The 27,037-nt window shown below is 42.1% G+C and overlaps 1 protein-coding gene across 3 annotated transcripts in view; it reads right to left on the bottom strand.

Annotated features, from left to right (window-relative positions):
* Window positions 1–18,061, bottom strand: part of ankrd28b (ankyrin repeat domain 28b) — a 42,197-nt gene extending 24,136 nt beyond the window's left edge. The window contains exons 1-3 of one of the 3 annotated variants that reach the window (XM_065027482.1): window positions 17,758–18,061; window positions 16,879–16,948; window positions 8,046–8,129 (exon numbers count right to left, since the gene is read on the bottom strand). In XM_065027482.1, the coding sequence (XP_064883554.1) occupies window positions 8,046–8,129; window positions 16,879–16,948; window positions 17,758–17,981 (378 nt within the window). In that variant the 5' untranslated portion in view covers window positions 17,982–18,061. The remainder of the gene's footprint in view (window positions 1–8,045; window positions 8,130–16,878; window positions 16,949–17,757) is intronic. The other 2 variants (XM_065027481.1, XM_065027483.1) reach the window with 2 other exon arrangements.
* Window positions 18,062–27,037: the final 8,976 nt, after the last annotated feature.

Below are 27,037 nucleotides of genomic sequence, written 5' to 3'. Positions count from 1 at the left end.
ATGGCATGGGTCCTGAGATCCTCAAAAAGGTTCTACAGTAGCAACATCGAGAGCATGCTGACACTGGTTGCATCACTGCCTGCTACGGCAATCGCTCGGCCTTTGACCGCAAGGCACTACAGAGGGTAGTGCGTCCGGCCCAGTACATCACTGGGGCCAAGCTGCCTGCCATCCAGGACCTCTACACCAGGCTGTGTCAGAGGAAGGCCCAAAAAAATTGTCAAAGACCCCAGCCATAGTCTGTTCTCTCTACTACCGCATGGCAAGCGGTACCGGAGCTAGGACAAAAAGACTTCTCAACAGTTTTTCCCCACAAGCCATAAGACTCCTGAACAGGTAATCAAATGGCTACCTGGACTATTTGCATTGTGTACCCCCCTCCAACCCCTCTTTTTACGCTGCTGCTACTCTCAGTTTATCATATATGCAGTCACTAACTATACATTCATGTACATACTACCTCAATTGGGCCGACCAACCAGTGCTCCCGCACATTGGCTAACCGGGCTATCTGCATTGTGTCCCACCCACCAACCCCTCTTTTACGCTACTGCTACTCTCTGTTCATCATATATGCATAGTAACCATATGTACATACTACCTCAAATCAGTCTGACTAACCGGTGTCTGTATGTAGCCTCGCTACTTTTATAGCCTCGCTACTGTATATATCCTGTCTTTTTACTGTTGTTTTATTTCTTTACCTACCCATTGTTCACCTAATACCTTTTTTGCACTATTGGTTAGAGCTTGTAAGTAAGCATTTCAATGTTGTATTCAGGGCACGTGACAAATAAACTTTGATTAGTTCAATTACCTAGTACCTCTGCAAAAAAACAGGGAAGACCCGTGTGGGAAAAACGGGCAGACAAAAAAACAGCAACCAGGTAATGGATTTGATTTATGGGTCGTTTTTTTTTTTTTTTTTACGCCAACTGCGATATTACCTAGCTGGTTTAATATCCAAGCAGAAAACAAAACAGCACCATATGGAGTAACTCTGTTAAGGAACTCCAAAGTTAACGTATCAACGAAGTGAAAGCCCACCACGATACTCTTACATTCTGCAGGGGAAAGAACAAGAAAAAAAACGCTGTAGGGTAATTAGCAGAGAACGGCATGTTAACCTTTTTGGGATAGGGGGTAGCATTTTCACTTTTGGATAAACAGCATGCCCAGAGGGAACTGCCTCCTACACTGTCCCAGATGCTAATATGTGCATATTATTATTAGTATTTGATAGAAAACACTCTGAAGTTTTTAAAACTGTTTGAATGTCTGTAAGTATAACAGAACTCATATGGCAGGCGAAAACCTGAGAAAAACCCAACCAGGAAGTGGGACATTGAGGTTTGTAGTTTTTCAAAGCTTGGCCAACCGAATACACATTGAGATATGGATGAGGTTGCACTTCCTAGGGCTTCCACTAGATGTCAGCCGTCTTTAGAAACTGGTTTGAGGATTCTACTATAAAGGAGGGGCTCATGAGACCTCTGAGTCAGTGGTCTGGCAGAGAGCCTTGGTCTCATGACGCGCGCTCCCGACAGAGAAGTCTCTTTAATTCTGTGAATAACACTTGTATCTTTTATCAATGTTTATTGAGTATTTCTGCAAAATCACCGGATGTTTTGGTATCAAAACATTACTGCACGTAATGCGCCAATGTAAACTGAGATTTTTGGATATAAATATGCACATTATCGAACAAAACATACATGTATTGTGTAACATGATGTCCTATGAGTGTCATCTGATGAAGATCAAAGGTTAGTGATTCATTTTATCTATATTTCTGCTTTTTGTGACTCCCATCTCTGGCTGGAAAAATGGCTGTGTGTTTTTGTGACTTGGCTCTGACCTAACATAATCATATGTTGTGCTTTAGCTGTAAAGCACTTTTTAAAATCGGACACGATGGGTAGATTAACAAGATGTTTATCTTGCATTTGCTGTATTAGACTTGTTAATGTGTGAAAGTTAAATATTTCTTTAAAATATTTTGGAATTTTGCGCGCTGCCTTTTCAACGGAATGTTCTCGAGGGGTTCCGCTAGCGCTAGAAAGGTTAAAGCAATTCACAACACACAGAACAAGCCAGTCAGCAAGTTGTGTAAGTAAAATACTGTTTGTGGCAGCCAGAGCAACTAATATATTAATGGATGCACACGGAGTTGTAGTGTAACGCTAACGAAACACAAGCAAGACAAACCACGGGCGGAAGACACAGATCAACCACACGCAGCGAGTAGAGCACTGAAGAGGGTTCTGAGAGCACTGAGAGCTGCAAACAGCCAGTGAGTATACTTCCACACAAGATATTACACTTACCAGTGACTTACCATGCGAACTTCAGAAAGTTTGTACATCAACCATACGAATGTCCGCCGAGAAAATGTGTATCATGGGGTCTATATATAGGGGCGCACCCCAGCCGTGAAACAAGTGTACACTGGAGTAAATCTGTAAATCCTCACCTCGGATGTATCCCTCTGCCACGAAGTGATACCAATATATTGGAGTGATCCAATATAGTGAAACATAACATGGACATTTCTAAGTGACCCCAAACTTTTGAACGGTAGTGTACGTACTTGAACACAGGGTTTCCCAAACTTGGTCCTGATTCAAATAATCAAAGCTTGATGCTGAGTTGGTTATTTGAATCAGCTGCATAGTGCTTGGGCAAAAAAACGACATGTGCAGCCAAGGGGGGCCCCTAGGCCAAGTTTAGGAAACCCTGCTAAAAGGCTACAGCCCTTTAAAACGGTCTTATTTTGAGACAAACCACGTCCGCTCCAGCCTATAAGAACGAGGAAGAATGTCATAGATGGCGTAGCAGTCCTGTCGTGTCGTGTCCCTTGTATATATCGTTTCTTTTTCGTTTTTACATATTTTTCTTCGCATATCTCTTTAAAAACATTTTGCTAAACCTAAGCTTCAAAATACTCTCCTGCAACCCGCCTCACCCAATGTAGCTATTTTTCCTAAAGTATTTATATTTACTTCGGAACCGGAACCCCTCAACTGAAGCTAGCCAGCTAACCACCAGCTATGCTAGCGGTCTTCAGCTAACCGGTCATCAGCTAACCTTTAGCTCGGAAAGCACTCGCCAGTTCGAACAACGCGACTCTAACCAGAGCATAACGGACCTATTTATTTTTCATCCCCGGATTCCCACCGCAAACGGAACATTTTTCAGCTGGATCTTCACAACTAGCTATCTAGCTAAACCGCAACCCCGGATGATTACTCCTGGCTAGCGTTTCCACCCACTTAGCTTGAAGCTAGCCCGGCCAGAGCACCTGTGCTACCACCGTAGCATACTCCTGGGCTACAATACCCGGGCCACGACCGGTCTATCGATGTCACCGCATGAAGAGGAATAAACAGACTCACCCCATCGCGGCGTCCCCCAAAGGCTAACTCTCTAGCCCTTGCTATCTCCTTGCTTGCTAATTCGGCCTGCTAACTGCTAGCTTGTTTAGCTCCGGTCCGCTAACTGCTACCTTGTTTAGTCCCGGCCTACGAACTGTTAGCTTGTTAGCACAGGCCTGCTAACCGTCTGAATCGCCGCGTCCCAAACACTCACTGGACCCATATTTACTTTCTATCTCTTTTCGATTTTTAATTTGTTTATACCTTCCGGAAACCTGCCTCACCCAATGTGATACGGAATCGCTATTATTTTTAATTTTTAGAACACACTCAAGAACCTCCAGAAGCTAACCAGCTAACTAGCTACAAGCTATTTAGTCATTGTTAGTTTTTTTAACCTGGATAACACTCGCCAGTCCAGCTTCCCTGCCCCATCCACCGCTGCCCCCTGGACACTGATCTCTTGGCTACATAGCTGATGCACGCTGGACTGTCCATTAATCACGGTACTCCATTCTGCTTGTTTGTTTTATCTGTCGGCCCCGTTGCCTAGTCAACGCCATTTTACCTGCTGTTGTTGTGCTAGCTGATTAGCTGTTGTTGTCTCACCTACTGTTTTAGCTAGCCTTCCCAATTCAACACCTGTGATTACTGTATGCCTCGCTGTATGTCTCTCTCAAATGTCAATATGCCTTGTATACTGTTGTTCAGGTTAGTCATCATTGTTTTAGTTCACAATGGAGCCCCTAGTTCCACTCTTCATACCCCTGATACCTCCTTTGTCCCACCTCCCACACATGCGGTGACCTCACCCATTACAACCAGCATGTCCAGAGATACAACCTCTCTCATCATCACCCAGTGCCTGGGCTTACCTCCGCTGTACCCGCACCCCACCATACCCCTGTCTGCGCATTATGCCCTGAATATATTCTACCATGCCCAGAAACCTGCCCCTCTTATTCTCTGTCCCCAACGCTCTAGGCGACCAGTTTTGATAGCCTTTAGCCGCACCCTCATACTACTACTCCTCTGTTCCGCGGGTGATGTGGAGGTAAACCCAGGCCCTGCGTGTCCCCAGGCACCCTCATTTGTTGACTTCTGTGATCGAAAAAGCCTTGGTTTCATGCATGTCAACATCAGAAGCCTCCTCCCTAAGTTTGTTTTACTCACTGCTTTAGCACACTCTGCTAACCCTGATGTCCTTGCCGTGTCTGAATCCTGGCTCAGGAAGGCCACCAAAAATTCAGAGATTTCCATACCCAACTATAACATCTTCCGTCAAGATAGAACTGCCAAAGGGGGAGGAGTTGCAGTCTACTGCAGAGATAGCCTGCAAAGTAATGTCATACTTTCCAGGTCCATACCCAAACAGTTCGAACTACTAATTTTGAAAATGAGTCTCTCCTGAAATAAGTCGCTCACTGTTGCCGCCTGCTACAGACCCCCCTCAGCTCCCAGCTGTGCCCTGGACACCATTTGTGAATTGATCGCCCCCTATCTAGCTTCAGAGTTTGTTCTGTTAGGTGACCTAAACTGGGATATGCTTAACACCCCGGCAGTCCTACAATCTAAGCTAGATGCCCTCAATCTCACAAATCATCAAGGAACCCACCAGGTACAACCCTAACTCTGTAAACAAGGGCACCCTCATAGACGTCATCCTGACCAACTGGCCCTCCAAATACACCTCCGCTGTCTTCAACCAGGATCTCAGCGATCACTGCCTCATTGCCTGTATCCGCCACGGAGCCGCAGTCAAACGACCACCCCTCATCACTGTCAAACGCTCCCTAAAACACTTCTGTGAGCAGGCCTTTCTAATCGACCTGGCCCGGGTATCCTGGAAGGACATTGACCTCATCTCGTCAGTTGAGGATGCCTGGTCATTCTTTAAAAGTAACTTCCTCACCATTTTAGATAAGCATGCTCCGTTCAAAAAATGCAGAACTAAGAACAGATACAGCCCTTGGTTCACTCCAGACCTGACTGCCCTCGACCAGCACAAAAACATCCTGTGGCGGACTGCAATAGCATCGAATAGTCCCCGCGATATGCAACTGTTCAGGGAAGTCAGGAACCAATACACGCAGTCAGTCAGGAAAGCTAAGGCCAGCTTCTTCAGGCAGAAGTTTGCATCCTGTAGCTCCAACTCCAAAAAGTTCTGGGACACTGTGAAGTCCATGGAGAACAAGAGCACCCCCTCCCAGCTGCCCACTGCACTGAGGCTAGGTAACACGGTCACCACCGATAAATCCATGATTATCGAAAACTTCAATAAGCATTTCTCAACAGCTGGCCATGCCTTCCGCCTGGCTACTCCAACCTCGGCCAACAGCTCCGCCCCCCCCCGCAGCTCCTCGCCCAAGCCTCTCCAGGTTCTCCTTTACCCAAATCCAGATAGCAGATGTTCTGAAAGAGCTGCAAAACCTGGACGCGTACAAATCAGCTGGGCTTGACAATCTGGACCCTCTATTTCTGAAACTATCCGCCGCCATTGTCGCAACCCCTATTACCAGCCTGTTCAGCCTCTCTTTCATATCGTCTGAGATCCCCAAGGATTGGAAAGCTGCCGCAGTCATCCCCCTATTCAAAGGGGGAGACACCCTGGACCCAAACTGTTACAGACCTATATCCATCCTGCCCTGCCTATCTAAGGTCTTCGAAAGCCAAGTCAACAAACAGGTCACTGACCATCTCGAATCCCACCGTACCTTCTCCGCTGTGCAATCTGGTTTCCGAGCCGGTCACGGGTGCACCTCAGCCACACTCAAGGTACTAAACGATATCATAACCGCCATCGATAAAAGACAGTACTGTGCAGCCGTCTTCATCGACCTTGCCAAGGCTTTCGACTCTGTCAATCACCATATTATTATCGGCAGACTCAGTAGCCTCGGTTTTTCGGATGACTGCCTTGCCTGGTTCTCCAATTACTTTGCAGACAGAGTTCAGTGTGTCAAATCGGAGGGCATGCTGTCCGGTCCTCTGGCAGTCTCCATGGGGGTGCCACAGGGTTCAATTCTCGGGCCGACTCTTTTCTCTGTATATATCAATGATGTTGCTCTTGCTGCGGGCGATTCCCTGATCCACCTCTACGCAGACGACACCATTCTATATACTTTCGGCCCGTCATTGGACACTGTGCTATCTAACCTCCAACTGCTCTTAAATGCTAGTAAAACCAAATGCATGCTTTTCAACCGATCGCTGCCTGCACCCGCATGCCCGACTAGCATCACCACCCTGGATGGTTCCGACCTTGAATATGTGGACATCTATAAGTACCTAGGTGTCTGGCTAGACTGCAAACTCTCCTTCCAGACTCATATCAAACATCTCCAATCGAAAATCAAATCAAGAGTCGGCTTTCTATTCCGCAACAAAGCCTCCTTCACTCACGCCGCCAAGCTTACCCTAGTAAAACTGACTATCCTACCGATCCTCGACTTCGGCGATGTCATCTACAAAATGGCTTCCAACACTCTACTCAGCAAACTGGATGCAGTTTATCACAGTGCCATCCGTTTTGTCACTAAAGCACCTTATACCACCCACCACTGCGACTTGTATGCTCTAGTCGGCTGGCCCTCGCTACATATTCGTCGCCAGACCCACTGGCTCCAGGTCATCTACAAGTCCATGCTAGGTAAAGCTCCGCCTTATCTCAGTTCACTGGTCACGATGGCAACACCCATCCGTAGCACGCGCTCCAGCAGGTGTATCTCACTGATCATCCCTAAAGCCAACACCTCATTTGGCCGCCTTTCGTTCCAGTACTCTGCTGCCTGTGACTGGAACGAATTGCAAAAATCGCTGAAGTTGGAGACTTTTATCTCCCTCACCAACTTCAAACATCTGCTATCTGAGCAGCTAACCGATTGCTGCAGCTGTACATAGTCTATTGGTAAATAGCCCACCCATTTTCACCTACCTCATCCCCATATTGTTTATATTTATTTACTTTTCTGCTCTTTTGCACACCAATATCTCTACCTGTACATGACCATCTGATCATTTATCACTCCAGTGTTAATCTGCAAAATTGTAATTATTCGCCTACCTCCTCATGCCTTTTGCACACAATGTATATATAGACTCCCCCTTTTTTTCTACTGTGTTATTGACTTGTTAATTGTTTACTCCATGTGTAACTCTGTGTTGTCTGTTCACACTGCTATGCTTTATCTTGGCCAGGTCGCAGTTGCAAATGAGAACTTGTTCTCAACTAGCCTACCTGGTTAAATAAAGGTGAAATAAAAAAATAAAAAATAAACTAAGTAGAACCAGATCATGAACTACAGTACTGTAAAGTGACAGATACTGAACAAGGTGCCTACGGTTGATGAAAGGAGTTAACCGTTCTGATCAGGCTAAAACATTCAGTCGGGTTGCAAAATTCCAGTAACTACACCAACATTCACAGGTTTTTCCAGAAATCCTGGTTAGACAGAGGGTTCCAGAATTCCTACTTATTCCATTCTGATTCAGGAAGTCTTCATATCGAGATTTCTGGGAAAACCTGGGCATTTAAGTTACTAGAATTTTGCTGCCCTAGATTTTGGCAACAAATGACTTTAGTTATAAGTGTGAAAAAAAAAGGAGAGTGTTACTATCCAGAGGACAGACAGGAGGGTGGGAATAATAGTAGGAAACAGCTGGGATGATTACCTGAACATTCACATCCTCTTTCTGAAATATGAGGGAGCGCACTTCATCTGGGTCCACATTGAAGATGGCTTTCAGTAGGCCAGGCTGGAAGAGAGGGGGGGACAGAGAGAGACAGGGGGACAGAGAGAGACAGGGGACAGTGTCATTCATTGATTTGAACAGTCAGTGCCTCTCAAAGACCTGTTACTATTCAATCAGCTTAGCTAAAACCAACACAAAACGAACAATCCAAGAATAAAAACCAAGTAGGTTAAAATCTCAACTCTATAGTAAGACATGGAGCCTATACAGTCACTACTAGAACCATGGCGACAACCTCATTGCGGCTGTGCAAAAGCAGCTAACCTGGAGTCCTTTGGCCCAATACCTCACTATGGTATCGAGACAACAAGAGCTCTCATCCTCCTCAACATGACTCATTCACTCACAAAACACACGCTAGTCCTAGTGTCCAACAAAAATTCCTTCTATAAAACAGAGATGAGAGCAGCAACTTCCAGAAGGTCACACACACACTAAGAGGGTGGCAGCTTCGCAGGGAATTCACAAATGAAACCAGGCAACGCGACTTCATTTACAGTCAACCATTAACAACCCCCCCCATCTCTACACTTCATACAGAAGGTCCTATTCTTAAAACAGAAAGCAGCATTTATCCTTATTTTTTTTAACTCAGTAGAACATGCCATTCCTGTAGATGAGGGGAGGAGCTCTGTTGAAATGTCTTACACATGCCCCTCCCACCCAGGACCCTGCTTCCCATCACAACTGGGTGAAGAAGCAGAGGAAGACGACTTACTATTTTTTTACAGGGTGACTAATCACATACAGTCCTGGTTTCCTGTCCTCACTTCCCTTCTAGAGAGATCAATGGCTATTCAACTAACAGCCCCAAAGCGCTACATTACACAATGTGAAAAACAGAGTTATTACTGAAATGGGACATTTCTATACAATCCTATAAATCTACTACATGTTTTGTATGTAAATCTGTGTCTGGGCTCCTCTCTAAATCACAAAGGCCCAAGGCTGAGGGGGAATTGATTGACACATCAACATGCAGTCAGATATTGTACAGCTCATCCATTATGGTAAACACTCGGATAATATAATATCCCATTGACCTCCAAGGCAGCAGCGTCACACAATCTGCAATACAGTGTAACATAACACAGAGCCATGTGACTGCTGGTGACCATTGGGGCTGTTTTGTTTTTCCATCGCAAACCTGGAGGGAAGGGGTACTGACTGGCCTGGAGGGAGGGGTTACTGACTGGCCCGGAGGGAGGGGGTACTGACTGGCCCGGAGGGAGGGGGTACTGACTGGCCTGGAGGGAGGGGGTACTGACTGGCCTGGAGGGAGGGGGTACTGACTGGCCTGGAGGGAGGGGGTACTGACTGGCCCGGAGGGAGGGGGTACTGACTGGCCCGGAGGGAGGGGGTACTGACTAGAGGTCGGCCGACTAGGATTTTTCAACGCCGATACCGATTATTGGAGGACCAAAAAAGGCGATTAAAAATCGGCCAATTTTTTATTTATTTGTAATAATGACAATTACAACAATACTGAATGAACACATATTTTAACTTAATATAATAAACCAATAAAATCAATTTAGCCTCAAGTTAATAATGAAACATGTTCAATTGTTTAAATATTGCAAAAACAAAGTGTTGGAGAAGAAAATAAAAGAGCACATATTGCAATGTAAGAAAGCGAACGTTTCAGTTCCTTGCTCAGAACATGAGAACATATGAAAGCTGGTGGTTCCTTTTAACATGAGTCTTCAATATTCCCAGGTAAGAAGTTTTAGGTTGTAGTTATTATAGGAATATTTCCCTCGATACCATTTGTATTTAATTAACCTTTGACTATTGGATGTTCTTATAGGCCAGTGTAACAGTATAGATTCCATCCCTCTCCTCGCCCCTACCTGGGCTCGAACCAGCAACACAACGACAATTAGCGCGCGCTAACTAGCTAGCCATTTCACTTCAGTTACACGAGCCTCATCTCGGGAGTTGATAGGCTTGAAGTCATAAACAGCGCAATGCTTGACGCACAACGAAGAGCTGCTGGCAAAACGCTTGAAAGTGCTGTTTGAATGAATGTTTACGCTCCTGCTTCTGCCTTCCACCACTCAGTCAGATACTTAGATACTTGAATGCGCAGTCAGATTATATGTAACGCAGGACACGCTAGATAAACTAGTAATATCATCAACCATGTGTAGTTAACTAGTGATTTTGATTGTTTTTTTATAAGATAAGTTTAATGCTAGCTAGCAACACTCCTTGTGGAGTGCAACGAGAGAGAGGCAGGTCATTATTGCGTTGGACTAGTTAACTGTAGGGTTGCAAGATTGGATCCCCCGAGCTGACAAGGTGAAAATCTTTCTTTCTGCCCCTGAACGAGGCAGTAAACCCACTGTTCCTAGGCAGTCATTGAAAATAAGAATGTGTTCTTATTAACTGACTTGCCTAGTTAAATAAAGATTAAATAAAGGTGTAAAAAAAAAGAAAAAAGAATTGGGTAAAATGGCGCCCAAAAATACAGATTTCCGATTGTTATGAAAACTTTCGGCACTAATTAAAATCGGCCATTCCGATTAAATCGGTCGACCTCTAGTACTAACTGACCTGGAGGGAGGGGTTACTGACTGACAAGCACTTCCCACCTCTCTGGGGGACGGTTGCTAAGACAAAGGCATGGACGGTAACTGATGATATTGTGGTTTATTAATAGTAAGGATATGACCAGTAGGCTCACCATTGTTTTCTAGTGTATTCTGAGTAGGACAGACAGCTAGCTTTGTGCTCCAGCCTGCATGTGTACATTCAGCACCGTTCATCTTCATTCAGATCCCCATTAGCTGACGCCATGAATTCCTGTTCCTGGGGTCCATACCTCACATCCACATCCTTTACCTCCATTAATCAGCATACCATAAAGTACCATTCATTACTATACCATAAAGTTGAAGTACCATTGTAATGGATGCAGCCTGTTTGGGGCCCTTGTTTTTCTTCTTGCAGAGAGGAGGAGACGGGGCCTAAATGATGAGTAAACCACTCAGGACATCTGATGTGTTCCAGTGGCCCAGCTAATTAGCTAATGCACTTCCTCCATCAGCACAGCAGCCCTCTAGCGCTGCCCTGCACAGCCTTCTGAGACAGATGGTGCCATTTGGGATGCCAAAACCCTATGGGTCCTCGTCAAAAGTAGTGCACTGTATAGGGAATAGGGTGCAATTTGAGACCGAACCCTGGGCCTGCCTACACCCTGATGGGCTGCTCCATCCATTCTCCCCTGTCAATACATACTTACAATGATTCAGGAACTGACATATGAGGGACAAAATACAGTAGAACAGACCTATGGCCTTCAGATTTACATTCCTCTCATTCCAATGCCCTTGCAATGCACGTTTGTTTGAATAGGCCTACTGACTGTTGGTCTCAGTCTTTGCTTAGTCAGCGATGTTTCAAATCAGATCTGAGACAAAACACCAGTCAGTCTCATTCATTCCTACATGTCAGAAAACACTGTAGGATCACATTTCTAAATCTGGAAATTGTTTGACTTCACTCACATCATTGTCCAGGTTGGTGGTGGCTACTAGCTAGTGGTACGTACCAATCACATCATGAAAATAACATCATGACAATAACTCTCTGTTTTCACACAAAAAGGTTGTCAACTGACTAGATCAGGGGTTCTTAAATATTTTAGTCTGGGACCCAAGGACCCAGCCTGGGACCCATGCTCATGAACACGTGTCCATTTTGGGGCCCCCAAGCAAGATTTGGTTGGGTTAGAGTGCACCCCCTTTTGACGGCAGAGAATTTAAAAAAAACTTTTTTAAAAGTTAATTTCCTGCAGTTCTACACATTTTGAATGACTTCTGCTATATTAGTATGATATCAGAGTGACTAACAAAATCAATGGGGGCCCCCTGGAGATCAGGATTTGACCATGAATACTACAAGTTTAGATAGATATGTTAGCTGGCAAGACTAAAATAAAATGGTAGTGGACATGGGCTAATTGAGTGACTGTAAATGATTGACATAAGAGAAAGCTGCTGGTGCACAACCGCATTTAGAATTTGCACCTTAAGTTTTCTACTATTCAAACACTAAACAGTAAGTTGAAACCACGACGTAGCCCCCCCGGATTCGAAAGTTAAAAGGAACCACCACCTTTCATATGTTCTCATGTTCTGAGCTCAAACGGGGAACTCAAACGTTAGCTTTTTTACATGGCACATATTGCACTTTTACTTCTCTAACACTTTGTTTTTGCATTATTTAAACCAAATTGAGCACATTTCATTATTTATTTGAGGCTAAATAGATTTTTATTGATGTATTATATTAAAATAAGTGTTCATTCGGTATTGTTGTAATTGTCATTATTACAATTTTGTAATTTTTTTTTTTTTTATTTTTTAATCGTCCGATTAGTCAGGATCGCCTTTTTTTGGTCCTCCAATAAATCGGTATTGGTATCGGCGTTGAAAAATCATAAATCGGTCGACCTCTAATTTCTAGGCTTCTGAATGAGCAAGATCACAGAGCCAAGTCCTAGTACATGATTCTGTTGTCCTATAGCTTGGGCCTTTATCAACATGTTAATGTATCGCCGTAGATAGGATTGGAAAGACCTCTCAAAACAACACTACAGAATACACTAATTGTCAACCAAGTGATGCTAGAGAGCGACAGATAAGTATAGTTAGAAGAAAACATGGCCATTTACAGCCCTAAACAGTTGGCTGTACTAGCAGGGCAGTTCCTGATGTCTATTGAAAAGAAGCTTTGAATATAATTTGCTTCAGGCACTCCCCCTCATTCTGCTATTAAAAATGCAGGCTACAATTGAGGTTAGAAGATCCAGTGTAGTAACAAGTAAGCACTTGTGCTACAAGAAATGTTTTGTTTAAAAAGATGTCCCGTTGTCTTTCTCTCTGAAGGGCGACGGACAACTAGCCCTGATCCAGTGTAATAGGTTTTCTAAGCCTCTCCAGCAGCACAACCGACCCTGCAGTGCACCACCACCTCCTACAATCCAGTCTAGTTAATACCGTCACCATGGAGACAGCTCTTTGGCAACTCCTGAGCCTCTCTCATTGGAGTCTGGTCACATGATCATCTATGACAAACACAATGAGGGGATACATGCGCATACATATGTAGCAAGTATAGCATGTGTGCACACATAACTCTGAGACAGACTCTGGTACACTCTTGAAAGCACAAAGACTAGCACACAGGACCCATGTGCAAACACAAAGCCTAGCTACTAGCATTCATGCAGCATATACTGCCGGTGTGATAAAGACGGTCCAGTAATGATAAGAGCAAGCTATTCAGGCTATGATAAGTACAAGTGTGGCACAGTAGAGCCTTTCGTTATTCATTCTCCAACTGTCAATAAATCACACATCCACTTTTACCACCCCTCCACCATGACCCCTTTATAAAACTATTCAATAACCCATCAATGGAAAAAAATGACATGCCAATATTTTAGTGACCATGGTCTTCTATTAAAACAACATGATCATCTAGTCTATGTAAGGCCTTGTATTATCAACAGCAATGGATGCAGTACAGCACAGTGACACTACTTTTCACATTAATTTAAAACATTCCATATATTATACTGTCTCAATGAGAGAATATTGAGATGTGTAGAGCAACAGCTCAGGAAAATTATCGTGCATGAATTAGGCCTAGATCTAGAAATGAGATGAGGCTGGATAGGAGCAGGCCCAGGGCATACACTGATATAGGAGAGGTAGACTGGAGAGCTATGTCTGGATCTTTTAGGGTGCAAGTACCAGTTAACCAAAAGCTGCTTAGCCTCAACATGTCAGAGTGTGGAATGGCCACTCTCGTCTCAACCTTTGACAATCAAAAACTACCGAACAGTCCCTTTTTACAAGTCAGAATATTGAATAAACTTCATTTGAACTTACTGTGCCTGTTGTCCTTCTGCTGGTGAATTATTATTATTATTTTTTAGACAGAATATCCACAGGAAAAGTATTATTAAACCGACTACCAATCACAGGTCTCTGTGTGGCCGTCACAATTTGTATGCTCATCACCTAAGACACGGGTACAACATTTACGTCATTTAGCAGACGCTCTTACCCCGAACAATTAGGGCAAAGTGCCCTGCTCAAGGGCACATCAGCAGATTAAATTTGACCTATTCGGCTCAGGGGTTTGAGTCAGTGATCTAACCACTAGGCTACCTGCTGCCACAAGATGGAAGTACATGCATGCAATGCATCCATACTAAGCCAACTTGGGCCAGGTGATGTAAATCTCAAAGGCAGTTCCGGCGCTCTACAGAGTCAGGGAAATAATACAGTCCTGGGGATATTTTGTCTCAGGACCAACAGCAAAAAAGTAGAGTAGGTTCAAATGCAATTTTATTCAACATTCTAGCTTGTAAGGAAACTTTCCAAGTTTTTCCCAGTGCTTTATTTCAGAATGTATACCAGGAAGCTGGTATCAGTCTGATTTATTAGGCAAAATGCTGCTGTGAATTCAGGATACAAAATTGGGCTATGTAAGTAACAATTTTGGAGAAAGTGCAGTAGGGAATGTGGGATAGAATCACTAAGGTCTATAGCCAGCCATTTCCTGATAACGAACCATAGTCGCAAGTAACACAATGTAAGGAAACATTGTTCCAAAAAGGCCTATTTGTGTAGTGATGTTGAGGTAGGTGAAACAATACACCATACACAGTGACACTGAAAACCAGCTCCACTACCCAGCTCAACATGCTTGCATTCCTTGGCTTCAGTTCAATAATTGTTGAAAAGTGATGGTGATGCGTGTCGTCACAGTAGTACTGTAGGCAGTTAGGTCCCTAGCTAGCTCTAGCTTTCCTTCAACAATAGTGGCAATTGGATTATTTAGCTGGTAGCTATAACTAACTAACACTAGCTATAATACATTGCCTGGGATAGCTAATATTCGCTAACCAAACTGGAACTCTGGCACACTATTAATCGTGGTTTAGCTTGGTAGCTAACCTACCAGTTTAAACCTGTGTGAAGCTAGCCATAATAGGGATTAGCCACAATAGGGGAATTTGCAGTTTGCCTTCAAAATAAAAGTCTTCCATTGAAAGTGATTAAAACAGAAATAGTTGAATCATGCCATATTTGGACTAAATAATGCTAAACAAGGTCTGAATGTTATAGTAATTTAACAAAAGACTATGTTAATTTGACACAAATCTGTTAAAATCTCACACTTCAGAATTGCATTGGGGGCATACTTAAACGCACTGTACAGCCTAACCTATGAATGTTGCACGCATGAAATTGGGTATCAGCCTAATCAGTGACACTCACTCAATATTAGCATCTTAGCTCTTATTGTGGGATTCAACACCAGTGCAAAATGATCCAAATTAAGCATTCAGCCTATTAAACAAACTGAACATTGTTACAGGCTTTGGTTTATCCATTTGTTTTGAGGTTGGACTTTAGCACGTGCGTCTCCTTAGCACGTAGGGTGCACCGATTGAATAACGAGGTGACATCAGTACATGTTACACCTGTGCTGGTTTCCATCTCTTTAGTGGGAAGGTGTTTCACTTGTGCTGGCCCAAGTGCTATTTAAGAGCTGCTGGCCCAGCGCTCCAGTTGTTTTGATAAGGGTTATAAAATTGGGGGAATAATTTGGAAAGTTGCATAAACACACAGGCTAATAAAATAAACAAGCCATGTACTTTAAGTTGGAAGCATTTGTGGAAAACCCTACATGGGAGATGCTAGATAAATGTATAAAGACTAATCTCCTCGTCATTTCAAAGCATTGTGGAATTCCGAGAGCAGTGGTCGTGGAGTTGATGAGTACTGCTTCGGTGTAGGAGATCCTTCCGGAGGGGAGAGGCTGATGAGGTGTGTGTGTGTGTGGGGGGGGGGGGGACAGCAGAGTTGGAGATAGAGCACCGGGAGACGGGATGGGCGTGCAGCCAGACTAGCACAAGGAAAGGAAAGTGAGTGAGCATGCCATTAGATTAAGAGAGCGATCTGGAAGCACTCCGAATCCCGTCAGGCCATCCTGCACCCTCAGCAGAGTTTGATCTTGGTCAGAACAGCTGACTTGTGCCACCTTTCAAGCAGTTAAAGATGTGCCTTCTCGAAAGGGTTGCTACCTACATGAGCACAAGCAAAGTTTGAAATGTGTTCTACCCTCGTGCTTTGAGTCTCTAGTGACTTGTCAAGGAGTGAAATGTACCTTCAAACAAAGAACCAAGTAGTTATTCCTACGCAAAAAAGCAATCCAGAGAAGTCACCTCCTACTGCAAGATTTCAGTCTTTTCTACAGTGCCCAAAGATAAAGATAGGCAGAAAACTGGTTTTTCGTATCCGCCATTGAAGGTTGTGCAATGTAACAGCAACATTTAGACTTAGGGTTGCCACCCGTTCTATAAAATACAGAACGGTTCCATATTTCACTGAAAGAATAAACGTTGATTTCGAAATGACAGGTCATTAATATGGTAAAATCCAGGAACTAAGGGCCGTATTTCTTTTACTTCTCCAACACTTTGTTTTTGCATTATTTAAACCAAATTGAACATGTTTCATTATTTATTTGAGACTAAAATTATTATGTATTACATTAAGTTAAAATAAGTTTTCATTGTTCATTCAGTATTGTTGTAATTGTCATTATAACAATTATATATATATAAAAAAATATAAAAAAATTGGCCGATTAATCGGTATCAGATTTGTTGGTCCTCCAATAAATATTGGTATCAAAAAATCATAATCGGGTGACCTCTACTCACGATGGTTGTATGGCAGGCCATCTTGGGGTCAACAAGACATATGACCGTATTTTGCATAACTTCTTCTGGCCTGAAACAGGAATATGTTACACATTATACTTACATTTGGCTCCTTTCATGCCAGGTTCAAAGTCCCGCAATAAGTGTAACTATGCATTTCCAATACGTAACATAGGTTGAAAGATTGTGGCTAATTTTGCAGTTTTATAATCCCACAATAAGGGTTAAGACACTAATACTTGAGTTCTGTGAGTGTAACAGAGTAGACTGAACCTATTTCATGGGTGCAACATCCATACATTAGGCTGTACAGTACATATACAGTAGGTATGCCCCCAATGCTATTCTAAACTCGAATACATCCACAGTACAATTAACATATTTTTACTTTGCTCAAATTGTCTTTTGTTGAACTTATATAACATTCCGACCTTATTTAGCATTATCCAAATATGGCATGATTCAGTTATTTGTATACATTTGCATCACTTTCAATGGGGGACATTTATTTTGAAGGCGAACAGCAAATTCCACTATTGTGGCTAGCTTCACGCAGATCCAGTTTAGCTAGCTAGCTAGTAAATTGCGTTTCCAGCTAGTTTACCATAGGCATATGGCTAAGCTAGCTAGATGGGTACAGTGCGCTAATTAGCCAACGTTAGATAAGCTTGTTTACTGATTTACACGAACACCTATGACCTCGAGTACGCACTTATAGAGTTTAGTTGAACGTTACATCTCACAAATCCCATCATTTAGCTAGTTAGTTATCCATCATTACATCAGTGTGGCCCTGCCTGCACATTCTACTGTTGAGAACGTGCTAGCAATTTCACTAGCTTGTTAGCTACCTTCGTTTTGACAAGACGGATCACTTACCTGGTCTCGGATTTTGAGAACCACCATCTTGCTATAGTTTTACTTGTTCTCATGCAGAAGTATAAAAGGATGTTGTTCGTTATCTGAATGTTTGGCCCAACACTCCAGCTTCTTAGTTGCCAATTACTATGAGGCCTATGTTTTTCAACCTGATAGACTTGAAGGGAAAAACTCCATAACATTACCGCCACCGTGTGTGACCTCCCTAAAAGAAGCAATTTCATTGGCCAAAGAACGACTGGAACAGAGTAACAAGGTTGGTGGTTGGTCACACGATGCTCAGTTATCGCCTAACACCAGCAGACCACTGATACAGCGAACAGTCCTAGAATAACCCGCAAATGACAGGTGGAATTAAATTAGTTGGATTGGGATTAGTAAAACCGTGTTTACATTGGCAGTTTGAAGTGACTCAAATCCTATTTCATATCCGATTTGAATCTGTTCCTTTCCCTGCAGTTTGAACGACTAAAAAGAAGCACCTGGAATCGGATATTTCAAATGGTTTGATGTCAGATACAAATCTGATTCCTGACCATGTGATTTGTGTCGAATGTAATCGGATGTATTTAACCTCAAGTGGTTTTTAGACTTGGAATATATTGGTGCCTCCTAGCTACTCTGTTGACAGTTTGAAAAGAACATGTGGGGTAGCTGGTTTGATAAATGTTTACAACTAGCTAGTTGACTGTTGTGGCTAGCCATAATTACTCGCTTTGAAAGGCTTTAAGTGTTCTTACCCTATGATTTTGAACATTCGAAGTAAATGGAAAACGTCTATGGCATGCATTGTTGTCACCTTAGCTCGCTACATAACTTCTGAGTGATAGGGAGCATAAGCACTACCACCAATCAGCCTACACCACTGCGCACACACCCGTCAGCACATGAGGATACCAAAAAGATTGCAGTTTTGAAATTGCTGTAACTATGCAATGTTGGACGCAGTAATTGTCGAAAACACTGCTAAATTACTGCAGTAAAAAAGCCGGTGTTATTTTGGACGCAGTATTTGCGGCAGTTAAACTAATCTTTTTTGAGGGTATTAGAGGCAGGCTTTTGGTAGCCGCGAAGAATATACTCCTACCTCTTACTGCTTCTAGGACCGTTTTAAATTCAGACAGTATTTTATCACCAATCATGTTTTAGCCTTCTGGTATTACTTTCATCCAAATACTGCACAATTCAAATGACAAATATTTTGACCAGTCACCTCAAAAGCAGTGTACTACATGAGCTGGAGTGTCATTTGAGACATCATAATTGATCAATGAAATTAAATGGGGCGTTCATCGAAAAACAAAACTACATTTAGCCACTAGATGTCGTTAAAGTTAAAGATTTACTCCCCAGAACTAACAGTAATTGGTGTAAAGCAGGGGTTCTCAAAGTGGGGGTCTGCGGAGGTACTGCACGTACTCCCAGGTAAAGCAAGTCTTTCAAAAATATGTTATTATTTATTTTTTATGAATATTTCTATCAACAACACCGAATTTAGGCCATGCAACCCGTTGAATAAGCGTAGAGGGTGTAATAAAATACAATACAATGTAATATTTTGAATCTAAAATGTCTGTTTTTAACCCTGGGCAACATGGGCTTGGGAGGCTCACAGGGATATTGATATCCACAGTGCTCCACCAATTATACATTTTTCTATGTAACACTTCTTCTATTCCCCACAAATGATTATAATTTGTTTATATAAATACACTGTAATTTAAAGCTAGAATCCTTAATTAATACATACAAACATGTATCCAGTGATTCTTGAAGAATCTAACTTATAAATGCCTCAGGAGCTTAGTTCAACTGTAGTACCCCATCATAACCTAAAATGTAACCTTGTTTTACTCCAATGTTTGTAAACAATATAAATACAAATCAAGTGTTATTTTTCACATGCTTGGTAAACAACTAGTGCAGACTAACAGTGAAAGGCTTGCTTACGGCCGTTCCCAACAACGCAAAGAGAAAACATAGATAAATAGGAAATGTATAACATGGCAATGAGTAGCGATAACTTGACTATATGAACGGGATACCAGTACGGAGTCCATGTGCAGGGGTACAAGGTTAGGTAAATATGTACATATACAGTTGAAGTCGGAAGTCCACATACACTTGGAGTCATTGAAACTTGTTTTTCAACCACACCACAAATGTCTTGTTAACAAACTATAGTTTTGGCGAGTCAGATAGGACATCTACTTTGTGCATGACACAAGTAATTTTTCCAACAATTGTTTACAGAAGATTATTTCACGTATAATTCACTGTATCACAATTCCAGTGGGTCAGAAGTTTACATACACTAAGTTGACTGTGCCTTTAAACAGCATGGAAAATTCCAGAAAATGATGTCATGGCTTTAGAAGCTTCTGATAGGCTAATTGACATGGATTGGAGGTGTACCTGTGGATGTATTTCAAGGCCTACCTTCAAACTCAGTGCCTCTGCTTGACATCATGGGAAAATCAAAAGAAATCAGCCAAGATGACAGAAAATAAATGGTAGACTTCCACAAATCTGGTTCATCCTTGGGAGCAATTTCCAAACGCCTGAAGGTATCACATTCATCTGTATAAACAATGGTAAGCAAGTATAAACACCATGGAACGACACAGCCATCATACCTCTCAGGAAGGAGACGCGTTCTGTCTCCTAGAGATGAACGTACTATGGTGCGAAAAGTGCAAATCAAACCAAAAACAACAACAAAGGACCTTGTGAAGATGCTGGAGGAAACAGGTACAGAACCTGAAAGGCCGCTCAGCAAGGAAGTAGCCACTGCTCCAAAACTGCCAGAAAAAAGCCAGACTATGTTTGCAACTGCACATGGGGACAAAGATTTTAACTTTTTGGAGAAATGTCCTCTGGTCTGATGAAACAAAAATAGAATTGTTTGGCCATAATGACCATCGTTATGTTTGAAGGAAAAAGGGGGAGGCTTGCAAGCCGAAGAACATCCCAACCGTGAAGCACAGGGTTGGTAGCATCATGTTGTCGGGGTGCTTTGCTGCAGGAGGGCCTGGTGCACTTCACAAAATAGATGGCATCAGGAGGCAGGAAAATTATGTGGATATATTGAAGCAACATCTCAAGACATCAGTCAGGAAGTTAAAGCTTGGTCGCAAATGGGTCTTCCAAATGGACAATGACCCCAAGCATACTTCCAAAGTATGCTTGGGGACAACAACGTCAAGGTATTGGAGTGGCCATCACAAAGCCCTGACCTCAATCCTGTAGAAAATTAATTTAAAGGCAATGCTACCAAATACTAATTGAGTGTATGTAAACTTCTGACCCAGTGGGAATGTGATGAAAGAAATTAAAGCTGAAATAAATCATTCTCTCTACTATAATTCTGACATTTCACATTCTTAAAATAAAGTGGTGATCCTAACTGACCTAAGACTAGAAATATTGACTAGGACTAAATGTCAGAAATTGTGAAAAACTCAGTTTAAATGTATTTGGCTAAGGTGTATGTAAACTTCCGACTTCCACTGTAGGTCTGAATAAAGTGACTAGGCAACAGGATAGATAATAAACAGTAACAGCAGCACATCTCACTCGAGTTAAGAGGGGGTACCTGATACATTTGCTCTCACAAAAAGGGTCCCCTGCCCCCAGAGGTTTGAGAAACCCTGGTGTAAAGTACTGTAAAGTGGTCCCCCCTTCTCTCCTACTCAGCTCAACTTGTTTGGAAGTGCAAGGTACAGTATGTTAGTGAAAGGTACAGTCTGTCAGTGAAAGGTACAGTCTGTCAGTGAAAGGTACAGTATGTCAGTGAAAGGTACAGTATGTCAGTGAAAGGTACAGTATGTCAGTGAAAGGTACAGTATGTTAGTGAAAGGTACAGTATGTCAGTGAAAGGTACAGTATGTCAGTGAAAGGTACAGTATGTTAGTGAAAGGTACAGTCTGTCAGTGAAAGGTACAGTATGTCAGTGAAAGGTACAGTATATCAGTGAAAGGTACAGTATGTTAGTGAAAGGTACAGTATGTCAGTGAAAGGTACAGTATGTTAGTATGAAAGGTACAGTATGTCAGTGAAAGGTACAGTATGTCAGTGAAAGGTACAGTATGTCAGTGAAAGGTACAGTATGTTAGTGAAAGGTACAGTATGTCAGTGAAAGGTACAGTATGTTAGTGAAAGGTACAGTATGTCAGTGAAAGGTACAGTATGTCAGTGAAAGGTACAGTATGTCAGTGAAAGGTACAGTATGTTAGTGAAAGGTACAGTATGTCAGTGAAAGGTACAGTATGTCAGTGAAAGGTACAGTATGTCAGTGAAAGGTACAGTATGTCAGTGAAAGGTACAGTATGTCAGTGAAAGGTACAGTATGTCAGTGAAAGCCATACTGAAAATGTAAGAATTTTCTTTCACCTAAATGTAGCTTTTTAATCAGCTGAAAGATACGTTGTCACTGTTTGAAAGGCAGAAGTAATAAACAGTGAGTGTCTAATATCCAGTGTTCAATGATTTACATTTAGATATACAGCCCCATCCATGCTAATTATCTACACCAAACAAAAATATAAATGCAACATGCAAACAATTTCAAACATTTTACTGAATTACAGTTCATATAACTGTTTTTACAAGCATTTTGCTACACCCGCAATAACATCTGCTAAACACGCGTTTCTGACCAATAAAATTTGAATTGATTATAATGAAATCTGCCAATTGAAATACATTTATTAGGCCATAATCTCTAGATTTCACATGACTGGAAATAGAGGTATGCATCTGTTGGTCCCAGATACCTTAAAAAAAGGTAGGGGTGTGGATCAGAGAACCAGTCAGTATCTGATGCGACCACCATTTGCCTCATGCAGCGTGACACAACTCCTTTGCATAGAGTTAATCAAGCTGTTGATTGTGGCCTGTGGAATGTTGTCCCACTCCTCTTCAATGGCTGTGCGAAGTTGTTGGATATATGAGGTGATTGCGGCGGAAGAATGGCACGACAATGGGCCTCAGGATCTTGTCACGGTATCTCTGTGCATTCAAATTTTCATCGATAAAATACAATTGTGTTTATTGTCCATAGCTTATGCATGTCCATACCATAAAACCCACCATCACCATGGGGCACTCTATTCACAACGGTGACATCAGCAAACCGCTCGCCCACATGACGCCATACACGCTGTTTGCCATCCGCCCTGTACAGTTGAAACCGGGATTCATCCGTGAAGAGCACACTTCTCCAGCGTCCCAGTGGCCATCGAAGGTGAAAATGTCAATGACTGTAAGAGGGATGTGTCTAAAAGGAAGAACCCATAGAAGTGGAATCCATTGATTCTATTTCTATGTAAGAACCACTAAGGCGATGCAGAGAGAAGCCACGAGTGTCCTCAGTAATGTTGTTTGATAATGTTTTGAGGAACATGTCTGAGTGTCCTCAGTAATGTTGTTTGATAATGTTTTGAGGCAACATGTCTGAGTGTCCTCAGTAATGTTGTTTGATAATGTTTTGAGGCAACATGCCTGAGTGTCCTCAGTAATGTTGTTTGATAATGTTTTGAGGCAACATGTCTGAGTGTCCTCAGTAATGTTGTTTGATAATGTTTTGAGGCAACATGTCTGAGTGTCCTCAGTAATGTTGTTTGATAATGTTTTGAGGCAACATGTCTGAGTGTCCTCAGTAATGTTGTTTGATAATGTTTTAAGGAACATGTCTGAGTGTCCTCAGTAATGTTGTTTGATAATGTTTTGAGGCAACGTGTCTGAGTGTCCTTAGTAATGTTGTTTGATAATGTTTTGAGGCAACATGTCTGAGTGTCCTCAGTAATGTTGTTTGATAATGTTTTAAGGAACATGTCTGAGTGTCCTCAGTAATGTTGTTTGATAATGTTTTGAGGCAACATGTCTGAGTGTCCTCAGTAATGTTGTTTGATAATGTTTTAAGGAACATGTCTGAGTGTCCTCAGTAATGTTGTTTGATAATGTTTTAAGGAACATGTCTGAGTGTCCTCAGTAATGTTGTTTGATAATGTTTTGAGGCAACGTGTCTGAGTGTCCTCAGTAATGTTGTTTGATAATGTTTTGAGGCAACGTGTCTGAGTGTCCTTAGTAATGTTGTTTGATAATGTTTTGAGGCAACATGTCTGAGTGTCCTCAGTAATGTTGTTTGATAATGTTTTGAGGCAACATGTCGAAGTGTCCTCAGTAATGTTGTTTGATAATGTTTTGAGGCAACGTGTCTGAATGTCCTCAGTAATGTTGTTTGCTCTGAAAGTGTTCTCAGTAATGGTGTTAAATCACGTTAAAGGGATATTTCAATATTTTGACAACGAGGCCCTGAGAGTGTCCTCGGCGATGGTGTTCGATAATGGTTGCTCTGAGAGTGTCCTCAGTGATGGTGTTCGATAATGGTTGCTCTGAGAGTGTCCTCAGTGATGGTGTTCGATAATGGTTGCTCTGAGAGTGTCCTCAGTGATGGTGTTCGATAATGGTTGCTCTGAGAGTGTCCTCAGTGATGGTGTTTGTTAATGTTTACTTTGAGTGTCCTCAGTGATGGTGTTTGAGAATGTTTGCTCTGAGAGTGTCCTCAGTGATGGTGTTTGTTAATGTTTGCTCTGAGAGTGTCCTCAGTGATGGTGTTTGTTAATGTTTACTCTGAGAGTGTCCTCAGTGATGGTGTTTGTTAATGTTTGCTCTGAGAGTGTCCTCAGTGATGGTGTTTGTTAATGTTTACCCTGAGAGTGTCCTCAGTGATGGTGTTTGTTAATGTTTGCTCTGAGAGTGTCCTCAGTGATGGTTTGTTAATATTTGCTCTGAGAGTGTCCTCAGTGATGTTGTTTAATAATGTTTACTCTGAGAGCACACATCCCATCAGTCATCATGCACCTCTGGCTTCAAGACATTGAATTACATTTTCATTCAGAGAAAGAGAGGGAGAGAGAAGAGAGAGGGAGAGAGAAGAGAGAGGGAGAGAGACAGAGAGAGAGAAAGAGACACTAACACACCATAGAATCTCATACACTCACACGGAGAGAGAGAGATTTCTCTATCATACATGATGTTATTTCCTTGTTTTTATCAATAGTACATTTGCTGTAATTTCTTGTTCATTTCCCACGCTAGACTCAGGGGGAAACAGTAGATCTGTTTAAACACGCCCCATCACCCATCAGTAACACAACTGCTCGCTTGCTCACTGTCACATTGACTGTCCCGTCCAACCCTGAGACTGATCCCAGAGGAAGACACCATGCTGCACAGCAGGGCTGCATAACAAGCTTATAGACAAGTTCCCTTCTCACTGATAACATAGCAAGTGTAGACCTACAATACGTTGAAATAAATACCATCTACCGTCTAACATAATAAGCTCTGTTGTAGATTTTTTTATTTTAAGCTTTTATTAAGCTCCATCTCAAAGACAATATTGTTTGGTATGTCATACCCAACAACGGTCCAACATACACAACCGTAAACATATAGTAGTACTGTAATGCTTAGCTCGGGGTCAAGAAGGAAGTTGACTTACTTCAGAGAGACGTCATGACATCAAAACTGATGTCAATGTCTCATTTACTCTGTCAATTTAAAGCATGTCCACAGCTATTTGTATATTCAAGGATATAGCCCACATGTGTTTCTTTTTATGTGGCTTGACCCACTTGCTTTTAGCCTCCCAAATCCTATTGTAAACACAAGGGATTTAGGTTTTAGCAATAGTGAGTGTAGCCCCCTAAAATCCCCTCAAAATCCCCATAAAACCCCCTCACTCACTCAATGAATACAAATACATTCACTGAATGATCTGCTGTATAGTCTTGATTAATTACATTTCTCCACTTGAAATGAATGCCACTTGATTAAATATGTTTTGCATGTTGATCAATGTAATAGACAAGCAGAATATTTTTTGTTTGTAAATTTGTGCATTCAAAAACATTAGTAATTTTCAAAGGCCAAAAGAATAGCCAATTCAAAACATGACTATAGGGACAGACAAGCCTAGGATGAGTACAGTACAGTGTCTTTGCCACAGGAGTAGATCATATAATGAATTCATTGCAGATACCATGAAACCCTATGTTTGCAAACGAATGGAGATTTGCCTAGTAGTAAACCTATTACATATCTAAATATTTTGATGTTTATTCGCTCTGACAAACACATTCAGTATGTCAACTGTCAGATTATCAAATTCCCCCAAAGCAGTCTAAAAGCCTGAAATAAACAGTATTTTACGGATTATCCTCCCAAGCTTTGACTGGGATATTCATGGGATCTGAATGTGGTGTACTGTAGTGACCATGCTTCCCAATATGGAATGTGGTGTACTGTAGTGACCATGCTTTCCCAATATGGAATGTGGTGTACTGTAGTGACCAATATGGAATGGGGTGCGTATTTTGCCCAATATGGAATGTGGTGTACTGTAGTGACCATGCTTTCCCAATATGGAATGTGGTGTACTGTATTTACCATGCTTTCCCAATATGGAATGGGGTGTACTGTAGTGACCATGCTTTCCCAATATGGAATGTGGTGTACTGTAGTGACCATGCTTTCCCAATATGGAATGTGGTGTACTGTAGTGACCATGCTTTACCAATATGGAATGTGGTGTACTGTAGTGACCATGCTTTCCCAATATGGAATGTGGTGTACTGTATTTACCACGCTTTCCCAATATGGAATGGGTGTACTGTATTGACCATGCTTTCCCAATATGGAATGTGGTGTACTGTATTTACCACGCTTTCCCAATATGGAATGGGTGTACTGTATTGACCATGCTTTCCCAATATGGAATGTGGTGTACTGTATTTACCACGCTTTCCCAATATGGAATGGGGTGTACTGTATTTACCATGCTTTCCCAATATGGAAGGGGGTGTACTGTAGTGACCATGCTTTCCCAATATGAAATGTGGTGTACTGTATTTACCACGCTTTCCCAATATGGAATGGGTGTACTGTATTTACCATGCTTTCCCAATATGGAATGGGGTGTCCACATACTGTACATTGACATAGAATACTGAATACAAATTGACTTGGGGGTTAGGTCAATTCCTCCAAAAATGACTTCACAATTGTGTTAGGTAGTTGGGTAAATGTATAATGTAGTTGGGTCAAAGTCATGGGATCTTGGTGCACACATACAATATTCAGTCGATTTTCAAATCTGTAGTCTGATCTAATCCTGTCAAATATGACATTTCAGCGCGTTGTGGAGTCCAACGTAGATTTCTCGGTGTCAGAAAGTGTTCATGGCTGTCCATCCTGTCAGGCTTGGATGCCATTT

Source organism: Oncorhynchus nerka, linkage group LG14 (assembly GCF_034236695.1).
Source record: "Oncorhynchus nerka isolate Pitt River linkage group LG14, Oner_Uvic_2.0, whole genome shotgun sequence".
Classification (NCBI taxonomy): domain Eukaryota; kingdom Metazoa; phylum Chordata; class Actinopteri; order Salmoniformes; family Salmonidae; genus Oncorhynchus; species Oncorhynchus nerka.
The sequence above is the reverse complement of the archived record's forward strand: the minus strand, read 5'-3'. Positions and strand labels throughout refer to the sequence as shown.